General features: G+C 41.8%; 1 protein-coding gene across 1 annotated transcript in view; it reads left to right on the top strand.

The window, feature by feature from the left end:
- Window positions 1-12,376, top strand: part of SH3RF1 (SH3 domain containing ring finger 1) — a 219,333-nt gene that overhangs the window by 192,142 nt on the left and 14,815 nt on the right. The window contains exons 9-10 of the mRNA XM_075564245.1: window positions 1,906-2,165; window positions 3,027-3,382. Of these exons, the coding sequence (XP_075420360.1) occupies window positions 1,906-2,165; window positions 3,027-3,382 (616 nt within the window). The remainder of the gene's footprint in view (window positions 1-1,905; window positions 2,166-3,026; window positions 3,383-12,376) is intronic.

The raw sequence follows: 12,376 nt of genomic DNA, 5'->3' as shown, positions 1-12,376 counted from the left end.
TGAATTTTTTCTTAAAAGCCATTTTGCTTGAACCTCCTTTTTTTTGTGATGGCCAAGTTAAGAAACTAGCATGTGGCTGTGAAATTTTGTTTCCTGCTTGGGAAAACTGCTGCAGAAACTGCTGTGTTGCTGAACACAGCTGACAAGACAGCGCTATGGGAAAAACTCAAGTCTACAAGTGGTTTTCTCATTTCCAAAAAGGTAAAATGTCGATTGATGACAAGCCTCATTCTGGACTTCCATCAACTTCCTGAAGGGACAAAATTGTCAACTTGTAGTTCATTTGAAGTTCATTCCACCAGGTCAAACTGTTAATCAAGCATTCTATTTAGAGGTTCTGCAAAGATTGTGTCACAGTGTACAACAAAAAAGGCCCGATTTGTGGCAGCTGCGGGACTGGTTTTGCCACCACGATAATTCACCTGCTCACACAGCCATCTCAGAGTGCCAGTTTTTGGCAAAACAACAACACATGCCTCTCTTGCTCTGCACTACTTCTTTTTGTTTCTGCAAATGAAGAAGGGCATGAAAGGACAGAATTTGACGACCTAGAGGAGGTGAAGGAAAGAACAAGGGAGGTGCTGTCAGCCGTCCAAACAGATGGAATCACAGATTTCAAATGCATTAAGTGAATGGAGAGTACTTTGAAGGTGATAAGATTGTTTTGAATAGAAATTTAAATACATAGCTTTGAAAAAAAGTCATTTTGAGGGGAGATACCCTCTTGCATACAAAATGATAGTTTAAACACGTTAGGATATCAAATACATATACAAAGCTACACCAAACAGTTAAATTAAGGCATGGGTGTCTCAGCACTCACTCTACTTGTCATTGTGAAACAGCCATTTTCACGATGCTTTTGCTTTCTAGGAGCTCATATTTTTACCAAGCCAGGAGGGTTTCATAAATAATTTATTAAAAATCATGTAGCACATTTTGTAGTCAAGGGCCAAGGTATAAACAATGTATGGATTACAGAAAACAGAAGAGGTAAATATAATGAAACAGTAGAATCATAAGATCTTCAGCCTTCCCAGCGACACCACTGCCATCAAATCTATTTTAAATCATAGCAACTCTACAGGACAGAGTAGAACTGCTCCTTAAGGGTTTCAATCTTGATGGGAGCACATAGCCTCATTTTTCTCCTGCAGAGTTACTGGTGGGTTTGAACAGCTTACCTTAAACCTATACCTAACCCACAGCACCACAAGGGCTCCCTTCTTCAACCTTAGCTGTAGGTAAACCCTCCAAATTCAAATTCCATTTATTCCAACCGATGGTGACCTCAGGTGTTATAGAGAGTAGACTGAGTTCAGTAGGGGTTTTTTTCTTGGCTGCAATCTTTATGGAGGCATATTACCAGACCTTTCTTCCATCACACCACTGGGTGGGTGTGAACTACCAACCTTTGTGGTGTTAATTGAGTGCAAACCATTTGTGTCACCTAAGGAAGCCTATGCACAACTGTCTTGAAATGATGAGAATTGTGCCGCATTTGGAAACAAGTGAGATTAATGTATGGCAAGAAAAGCCAAAAAGACATTTTAAGAGTGTGTGCATAGGGCAAGCAAGGGGAACAGGCAGAAACACCAGGAAAGCTACAAAATATATATATATTGTGTGCTGTAACAAACCTAGCAAGAGAATTCAGGGTGTTGCAAGTCAGGGGTGTGAACAGCTAAACTCAGTAACTGTGTTCTTGCAGAGCATAACGTGATCTGGGTGACTCAAAACCATGTTGACCTTTGAATCTGCTCTTCTCGAACTTTGGGGAAACAATTCCGTTCCACTCATTCTTTTCCCTGTGACTCTGAGACCTTATTTGTGTTGTGTCTGATTGTTCTGCCTCCTATATTGCTAATGCATTTGGGTCTTCTGTCTGTGTCTCTGTCTTGACAGGGCAGTGACGAGTGCCTCCCAAGCTAAAGTCCCCATGTCTACTGCTGGCCAGACAAGCAGGGGGGTGACCATGGTCAGTTCCTCCACCACAGGAGCGCCTGCTCAGAAGCTCCAGGGAAACAGTGTGACTGGGAATCCCAGCATGGTCCCCACGGCTGTGGTGTCAGCAGCTCACATCCAGACGAGTCCTCAGGCCAAGGTCTTATTGCAAATGACTGGACAGATGACTGTCAACCAGGCCCGCAATGCTGTAAGGACAGGTGAGGACAAAATCAGGCTGGAACGTGACAGTGGAAGGGTTTGCCTGCCAATGATTAGATCTTCCTGACAGATGTTTAGAAAAGCAGACGTGACATTAAAATGATGAATAGCATTAGGAAATAGGAGCAGACACAGTCTGGTCCACAGCACGTTATACAGTTTATCTGGGCTATTCATTAATTCAAACCTGATCTACAGATTAGAAGCCTGAAAGAAATTAGACTGACACTAAGAATGTCAATATTACTTGAGGTCATGACCTCTGGTACGGAAATCCTAGGTTTTCAAATCTCGCTACCCCTAGCTTCATGACCGCTGTGCTAACCAGGGTGCTAGCTGTTATTGATGAGCTTAGTTCCAGGGGGTTTTCAACCCAGGGAGAGCCTAGAGAGCTTTCTTTTGCTGTATTATTAAAAACCTAGCCGTCTCATAAGTAACAGCTATGAGGTAAATCAAAGTTTATGAATTCTATGAGGGAAAAAAGAAAGGAAAATGTCTAATAAGAAAAGGGAGAATAGTATAGGAGGGACTGGAGGCTGGCGTGGTTGGACTGTGGGGTGTTTTCAGAGACCTAGGTGCTGCTTCTCCAGCAGCACAGAAAGACTTCCTACCTCTCCAAGGAGCCTCTCGCTCAGGCTCCTAGTTGAGCTTCTAGACAGCCAGCAGTTCAAGGTCTGATCTGGAAGGCGAAGAGCATCTAGGGTCCTGTGTGATATAAAGTGCCTTTAAACCACTGTGCATTGTAATACATGTAATGGCAACCTTTCATTGTGATCCGATGTGCAGTGACTCGTGTTTTGATGAGTAGCATTTATAAGAAATTTAAATTGTGCTCTCTGATTCTTCCTGTCACCTTCTAGTTGCTGCCCACAACCAAGAACGCCCTACGGCAGCTGTGATGCCCATCCAGGTGCAGAATGCCGCCTGCCTGGGCCCCACACCTGTGGGTCCACACCACCATCCCTTGGCCTCTCAACAACCTCAGACTCCGGTGGCAGGCCCTGCCATGCATGTAGCTGCCATCAGTATCAGTCGAGCCAACGCGCCTCTGACCTGTGCAGCAGCTGCCTCCCTGACCCCCCCGGGCATCACCACTGCCTCTTTGGAGAGTGAGCCCAGTGCCAGGACTGTGACCATCATCTCCGGACTTCCCACATCCCCTGACAATGCTTCATCAGCTTGTGGAAACAGTTCAACCACCAAACCAGACAGTAAGGTAAGACTAGCTTCCTGTTTCTTTACCATATATCTTGGGTTGTTGCTGTCTTCCATGGGTTACCTCTATCTCACGCATCAGAGGATGAAACACTGCACCATCCTCCGGATCACTTGCAGGTTTGATCTGTGGTCTTCATTGGCAGATTTTCAAAAGCAGATTAGTAGGTCTTCCTTCCTAGTCTGTTTTAGCCTGGAAGCTCCCCTGAAACCTGTTCAGCATCCCAGCAGCATGCACACAGCTTCCTCGTTGTGTCTGTGCATGAAGTGCTTTGGCTGGGAACTGAGCCCTGGTCTCCCATGTTGAGCACTTTACCACTGAACCCTAGAGACTAGCTCATAGCTCAACCTGCATCTCAGTTTTTCTAATAAAGAAGATCCATTGTTCAGCAACCCTGTGCATGCCTTCCAGGCAAGTCACTGTGTCAGGTTTTAGGAAAATGAAGTGGGGGGACCCACCAAAAAACCGGAACTCACCCACCCTTTTCAAAGCTATGTATTTAAATTTTTTTTATAAAACAACCTTAACACCTTAAAAGTACTTTCCATTACACTTAATACATTTGTCAAATCTGCTATTCCATTCTTGGAAAAATTTTTCAAACTTACCAGTTTGGATGGCTGATAGCACCTCCCTTGTTTTTTCCTTCACCACTTCTACATCGTCAGATTGCTGTCTTTTCATGTCCCTCTTCATTTGACGAAACAAAAAGAATTAGGGCGGAGCAAGATCAGGTGTGTGGGCAAGAGAGGCATGCTGTTTTTTGCAAAAAACTGGCACTCTGAGATGGCTGTGTGAGCAGGTGCATTGACCTGGTGGCAAAACCAGTCCCGCAGCTGCCAGAAATCAGGCCTTTTTTGTTATACACTGTTACACAATCTTTGCAGAACCTCTAAATAGAAAGCTCGATTAACAGTGGTGGAATGAATTTCGAATGCACTACAGGTCAACAATTTTGTCCGTTTGGGAAGTTTGATGAACATCCAGAATGAGGCTTGTCATCAATCAACATTTCATCTTTTTGGAAATGAGAAAACCATTTGTACACTTGAGTGGTTCCCATAGTGCTGTCCTTATAAATTCAACATCAAAACAGTTTCTGCAGCATTTTCCCAAGCAGGAACAGAAGTTCACAGTCGCATGCTATTCTCTTACATCAGCCATCACAAATGAGGTTTGAGTGAAACTGCTTTTATGAAAAAATTCACCATAACCAGAGAGAACCTTCCCAGGCGATGCCACTGGGTGCAGTAATCCAGAGCGAGCTGTTTGATGCGCTCCTAGCCTACTACAAAAGCTCTGCTCCACCCAGTGCAGTTCCGTTTGGGGCAGGAGGGTACCCCCTCGTGTCTGGGGAATCGCCTCAGGCACCACCCTTGACCTCGTACACAGCTTAGTTGAAACACACCAGGTCCTGAGTTGGATGCCAGGAAAACCACAGTGAATGAGAAATATCACTTTCCTTTTGTTCGACTCGGATCTAAAGGAGGACATTTTTCTCTCTTCATCATTTTGCTGCCCTAATTCTTCCTGTTCACTCAGTTTTCATTCTTACAAGCAGTTTAAAAAAAATATCTGTGAGGGGGTTGAAACTGTTGAGCAAAGTAGTATTATTTATGGATGTGTTTTATCTACAGTATATATGACCATAGTTTGGATTCTTGAGAGAACATTATTCTCATGATTTGAAATATAGGGGGAAATTATTTTGTAAGCCCAGAGGGTTTTTTAAAATTCTTTTTAGAAATAAATGACAAAAAAAGAAAAGAAATAAATGTCAAAGAAAATCTAAAGAGAAAAATTAAATTATGGTTTGGTTTGCAGCCACCTAGTAAGAGGTAAAGAAAAGTGGTAGAACAGTGATTAGATATAAGTAGAAATGGAAACGGTGATAACAAGTCTGGCTACTTGTAATATGATCCAGCCTTTTTTTTTTCATCATTCAGTTCCCATAAGTCTATAGCCCAGTTGTGAGAAGCTCTAGATAATCATAAACTCTTAACCACCTGGCTGAGTGGCAAGATGTGTGACTCTATTTAAATAGTTAAGTAAGCCTGTAAATAGGAGTTTATAGGAAATTGTAGAGCCTCCTAAAAAGTTAATATGTAATTGCTGAGGTAACATGAGAGTTTTTTGAAAGAAAAAAAGGTATCTGTTTAGTGTTTATAATTAACTATATTAAGCTTGTACCCAAGTCGACATTTTCAACTTGATAAACAGCTTTAAAAGAGTGATGTTTAGAGTTTAGATCTTAAAGTTTGGGGTTGGTGTATCTCAGGGCCTCCGTTTCTGATTTCTTCCTCACAGTGTAGAATCTGTTCAGTCTCTGAGACAAAATAATGCCCCATGCCAAAGAGAGCCATGCACTGATCCCTGGAACTGGTGAATAGGTTCCCTTCCATAGCAAAAGAAGAACCCAGCGGCGTAGTGATGGCAGCACTCAGCTTTTGACCAAAGATTCAGTGGCTCAGATCCGGTAGTCCCTGCAGGGGAGCAAGAGAAGGCAGCACACGTCTGTAAGGATTCAGTGCCTTGGAAGTCCTATGGGACAGTTCGACTTTGTTGGGATCAACTTACTGGCAATGAATCTATAGTAAAAGCGACTCTGCAGAAGTGATCAAATTAAGGCTCTTGAGATGGGAAGATCATCTTGGATTAGCTGGATTGGCCCAATGTCATCATTGGGTACTCATAAACAAGAGGCCATGAGTAAGGGAATATAGATGTGATGTTGGAAGCAGAAGTTGGCGCGATGCAAGTTAGGACATAAAAGTCAAGGAATGCCAGTAGCCTCCAGACACTGGAAAAGACAAGGAAAAACCCATGCTTCGCCCTGCCCCCCAAGAAAACGTCCTTGAAATTGATTGGCTGCTCATAGCACATTTCATCCTGAGCAAAGACTCTGTTATACATGCCAAATAACTGAGAATCATGGCTCAGTTAAGTTGACAAACACAACCTGAACCATCACACAGTTGGGTACTCATCCCTGACAAGTGACCATAGGCCTCTGATTGGTCACCCCAGGGAGTCCAAGCTCCAGATCATCTGTGCCATCTCCAGACAGCTCTAACTCTGAATGTAAAGCGTGTTCTCCAACCCTTGTTCTTTATTGGGGGTGGCAGCGTGGGGACCATGATAACACATATGGAAAATTGCCAATGAGGTCTTCTTGGATACATGCAAGTATTTGTGGAGTTTTCCTTGCATCTTTTATTTTTAAGGTGTTTTTTTTTTGTTTTTTTAAACTCACACCTATTGTCACAGATTATAAATATTCCTTGCCCAAATCTACTACCAAATTTAATTTTCATAGTTCACTAATGAGACTTTTCCTGGTTGATATACATGCACAGGTTCCATGTTTGGTTTTGCTTAGGCAAAATCATGAATCCTCATGATTCGCATGGCATTGACCCACAGTTCTCGCTCCTATACACAAGGTACAAGAAGAGGACTTGTCAGATGCCATGGTGAAATATCTTCAACACCCTTCCCTCCAAATAGGTCCCTCAGTCACACCATTATTTCCACAGTTACTTCGTCTTCGCAGGCTTCTGCTGAAGCAGCTCTCACTCAGACTCTTATTTTCTTTCCTGAGTGCTCATAAAACTTTCATTTAATATTCTCCCTAAAACCTCTGTTTTAGAACTTTCCAGTCTGCAGAGTTTATATGAAAATACCTTTTTTTTTTTTTTTAATCTGAGACACATGTGCCCATCTTTGGCCTGGAATGGACCGTGATCCCACATTTATCAGGATCTCTCCAAGATTGTTGGTTGAATGTTTTTAATTAACTTATTGAGGTGAAACTCCTGTAACACAGTGTTGTGCATCTACCACTTCCATCTAATTCCAAACCATTGCCATCTACTCTTTGACTATAACTTGGGGTGAAGTAAACCTGTCAAGAGTAGTCATTTGATCCCTAAATTTCTATCTCTTTGATCTATTTTACTTTTCAAGGTTGGTTCTTCCATTCTAGTGTGAAGATGATACCTCCCTTTCTTCTTACCCGCTGTGAACCACCAGCTTCCCCAAACAGCAGGCTTATGTCTTTGTTGTTCATCTGGTTTCAAACATAACATTAAAGCAATGCGTTGTTGTCCTCAGCATTTTTTACGAGTTGAAGATCATTCTCATGTTTAGCCTTCGTGAACTGTAGCAGGCTGTGCTGTGGTCTTTGTTATTGGCCTTCTCATGATCTTTCTGTGCATGTCCTTTAAAAATTTGAGCCCTTTAGATGCTTCTACGGGTTCACCTCCTAGAATAATTTGCAATTGTATGGTTATAATTTCACTCCTGTTGAAGTGTGTGCTTTTGAGGTCATGCATAAGTTTTCTTTGAACTTTTAAAATTGGTCCTTTTAAGCAATCAAGTTTATAAAACTATAGTCAACTTCTCTTTTAGTTGCTTTCTCCCAAATGCTCGATATTTCTGATTTCCTTTCCAGAACTTTATAGCAGCATGGCTCCTCATACTCCTGGACTGTGGTCAGAGGGCATCCATTGAAAGTGTCACCCTTGTGGGGATCCTGCAGATAGATCTGGCCTTCCATTATCCTCATAGCCCTCTGCAAACTTGGTGCTCACAAGTTAAGCCCTGATAGCACTCCCTTCTTGAGTTTGGATTTTATTATTTACAATCCTTGGATCACATAGTCTAATGTGCTTCCTCCATGTGGAATTATTTGACGTGGAGTCTGAGATGACTGTTTCTTTGGAGATAAGCCTTCAAGACCCCAGATGCTATTTTTTCTGATAGCCCTGCACCATCTGGTTTTTGTTGGACAATGAGTGTTTATTTGTTGAGTGAGTGAATAATTAGTAGACAATCTTATGAATGACATTTTTGAGATATCTTGTCTTGAGTACAACTGGTTGTTGGGTAGATAATTGATTTAGAAGGCTATCATTTTCTAATTTCTCCATTCATCTGAGGCCAAAGATAGGAAGAAATAAAGAGAAAGACTCAGTGCACACAATGTTGTTAATTGCTCAAGTAGAATTCGTTTTTACTTCCAGTTCATGTTTTCCATTTTGTATCTGGCCTGTTATGTGACAAGGAGAGAGTTATTCGGGTTGATGCTCTGGGTTTGCGGTTTGTTTTTTTCCCCTGACACATTCGTTTTTATTTTACCTGACATTAGAAATTATTTTTATAACTCTTCTGGTTTCCATTTTCTGACTCAAATTGCTCTTGTTTTATTTGAGACGGTGCCTGAAGTCATGAAGGAGAAAATTATGACTGTGAAAACATTATTTCATCTAGGAATAATTTCTTTGAAAACCCATTGAAGAAGAATTATCAAGGTTTATGTTGAAAGATGTGCCCCTTTGTCATGCTTGCTAGCATTGCATTTGACAAATTGCTTTGCTGCAGACTCATCTCTGTTAATTCATCTGTAGTTTTCATTTCTGCTGTTGGATTTAGAAAACATGAAGGTGCCCTTAGATGATGAGTGTCTGAGCTTGCAATATGGTCTCTCTCAAGTGGCACGTTGTCCTGATAACACAGAACACGTCAGAGTATGATGTGAAGAGTCCAGCTCCTGGGGAAAAGGACAGCACTTCTTCTCTGTGTACTCTCTCACTGCACGCCCACCCCTCCTCTCTCCACGCCTGCCCCCTGCTCTGCTCCCTGTTCCTCTGCCCTATGCTTTATGGGTAGTCCGCATAGGTTGGTGTTGATAAAGAACATGATTTGGGGGAACTATGTTGCCCCAGTTGGCTTTCGTGTAACCTAAGAGTATAGTCTTGATCCTTCAGGCCCTGTGACCGGTTAAAAAATGTTGTTTGATTATGTCTAAAAAGTTTTCATAACTTTGCTCTCAGTGTTTTTGACCACATTCATGGACATATTTGCAGCAAAAAGATACTTATAAAAGCCTATACATATCTGTGGGTGCACTCCCACTGTCCCTCTCCTACGTGTCCAGCTGCATGTCCATTCAGCCATCTACTTACGGATCCCAACTGCTGCAGGATTTTGTGCATAGCAGTGCTTATCTCTGTTGCCTTTAACTCCTGCAAGCCTCTCAGTGTTTTTCCTGTGGCAGGTGTTTTGCTGGGTCACCTCACTGGCCATTTTGTAGAAGGAAGGCTTTCCCCCTCTGGTTTGGGAAACTCAAAGTAGCCTCTCCCTATTTTCTTAACCCTGTAAGTATCTAAACAATTTCCTTTCCTTCTACTGATCTGCTCTTTCCATCTCTCCTAGGCCTTTTAGCTTTGGTGTACTTAAGACATTCAGTCTAGTTAATGGATATATTCATCGGGGTGTGTAAGGTATAGTCACTGCACCAATCGGGCAGTTCAATGTTTAGGGTCATTTCTTCTTGGGAAATACAAAGTTGAATGAGAGGGTCAAAGTTGAGTCTGAGCCTGAAAGAGAAATGTAGCAGGACTGTGTGTGTGTGTGTGTGTGTGTGTGTGTGTGTGTGTGTGTGTGTGTGTGTGTCTCGTTCGCTCTGCTCATCTGCAGCCTGATACGGCACAGAGATGACTAACACCGCCAGCATGTACCTAGGAATCCCTAGGTAGAGCCAGCAGCTAAGTGCTTGAGCACTAACTAAAAGATTGGTGTATTGAGGCCACCTAGAGCTGATTCAGGAAAAAAAGACCTGCTAACAGTCTGATTCTAATCACCCACCCTCCTTGTTTCTGGGTTAACATGTATGTGTTCAGCATTAGGTAAATGGAGTTCATGAAGTAGTTGTTCAGACAGAGCCAGGGAGGGGTACTGTGATTTAAATCAGGAAATGTGTGTGTCAGAGTTGTAGCCTTCACCATACTTCACACTGTCTGTATGTTGAGCAAGTATGCAGAGAATCTGGATTGTATGCAGAACTTGGGCATTGGGATGAGACGAACTCTTTAACGACCTGTGACGTGCAGTTGGCACAACTTTGCTTGCTGGAGCCCAAAGAGAGCTTTTTGAAGCGCTTACTGATAAAAATCAAAGACCAGCCTTCAATGTGGACTACAGCTCAATACAACGGGAACAGTCTTCACAGCTGGACGAATAGATTACATGTTGATACGTGGAATGGAGATTGGAGTTACCAAAGATTTCATTTTATGTGGTTCCACAGTCAGTTCCCAAGGAAGCTGCTGCCAAGAAATCAAACGAAGTATTGCATTGGTAAATCTGCTTCTAACGATCTTTTTAAGGTTCTAAATAGCCGAAGTGTGACTTTGACGACTAAGGTATACCTGATGCAAGGCATGGTATTTTCACTGCATCACATGCATGAATTGAGGCAGTTCCCTAAGAGCCGAAGTGTGAGTAAAGAAGATCAAAGAAGATTTGATGCCTTCGAATTAGGATGTTCGTGCAGAATATTGAGTATAACATTGGCTACTAGAAGAACGAACGGCTCTCGTCATAAAAGAATTACAGCCAAAATGGAAGTGAACTTGGCAAGACTTATCTCACTTACTTTGCACACGTAATCAGGAGGGCAGTCCCTGGAGAAGGACAGAAGACAGACTTGTTGAGATGAAGAGTCAGTGACACAGAGGAAGACCATCAGTGAGGTGGATTGACACAGTGCTTCAACGTGCGCGCACACATAGCATCAAGTGCGAGGATGATGCAAGACTGAGCCGTGTTTCATTCTGTCGTACGTAGGACAACTACGAGTCAGAACAGCCATTCTGCCTTTATAGAGACTGAGTTCATAGGTTCAAAGGATATTTACTGAATCTAAACTACCATATATACTTGAGTATAAGCTGGTCCAAATATCAGCCGATGCACCTAATTTTGCCACAAAAACTGCATTTAAAAATGTGCTGAAAAACTCAGCTTATACACAAATATAAACAGTAACCCATATTCTCCCCACCTCAAAATTCCCATGTTTTACCTCCTTGTGAACTTTTCACATTTTTAATTTCCTTGTTAATTGGCCTTAGTGATTCCTATTTTCCCATAGAGTTTGGTTTATTTTGTTTTGTTTTGCTAATAGAGTTTTGTAAAGAATTCTTTTTCATTGAAGTGCTTTTATCTTCTACCAATGCTTTCATTCAAAGGACTTCATGATATAGTTTAAATTTATGATCTAGTTTAAATTTATGATTGTTGCCTATGTCTGGTCATCAGAGAGAAAACCCCTAAAGCTTAGGGTTTGGGAATGAAGGAGAGCTTTGGATATGGTTGTGATATGGAGACAAAGAGGGAATGAGTCAAAAAAGACAAAGATTTGAGAGAATGGGGAAATTTCAGTGAACACTCAGCTCTTAACATTTGTTTGCAGAAGAAAAGGACACAAAACATGTTTGTGGACATACCAACATTTTCCTTAAAGTTTTGTGGGGGTGGTTTTAGCTTTCTAATCAGGGATGTCCTTAAACTATAGAAATGGTTTGACCGCTGTTATTATTGGCTCGTTAAGTCTTAAATCAAGATGATAACGTGAGAAGTTCTTTCGTTGTTAAAGCTGATCCAGGGCACCCCTGCTGTACATGATAAGACTCAAGTCTCTGGTTCGAGAGGAAAGCACTGTTAGGGTTAGGGTTAATTCCACAGTCAGCAATTACAATCCTAGACATAGGATAGAAGAAAATTATTTCAGAAAATAAAATCTTTGAAATTTTCTTTTACCATAAAATGTCTACCCTTTTTTAAATCACGCAACATGTGAATTAGTGAATTAATGAGTTTGATGTTTAAATTTTTTTTTCTTTTTAAAATGTTTTACCCTACCTCAAGGAACCCTGGTGGCACTGTGGTGTGCCAACCATGAGGTTGGCAGTTCTAGTCCACCCACTACTCCTCTGGAGGAAGATGAGGTCTATTTATAAAGTTCAGCCTCGGAAACGCTTTATGGGATCACAATGAGCCAATATTGACTCAGTGACAGTGAGTTCAGTTTGGGGTTTGAAATTCTACGTCAGCAGAAGATGGTAATGAACAATGGAGTGTCCTAAACAAATAAAAACATGTGGCCACAATAGAGAGGAGAGAGACGCAAGAGCTCCAATTAACACTCAC

Source organism: Tenrec ecaudatus, chromosome 12, assembly GCF_050624435.1.
Source record: "Tenrec ecaudatus isolate mTenEca1 chromosome 12, mTenEca1.hap1, whole genome shotgun sequence".
NCBI classification, from domain to species: Eukaryota; Metazoa; Chordata; class Mammalia; order Afrosoricida; family Tenrecidae; genus Tenrec; species Tenrec ecaudatus.
The sequence above is the reverse complement of the archived record's forward strand: the minus strand, read 5'-3'. Positions and strand labels throughout refer to the sequence as shown.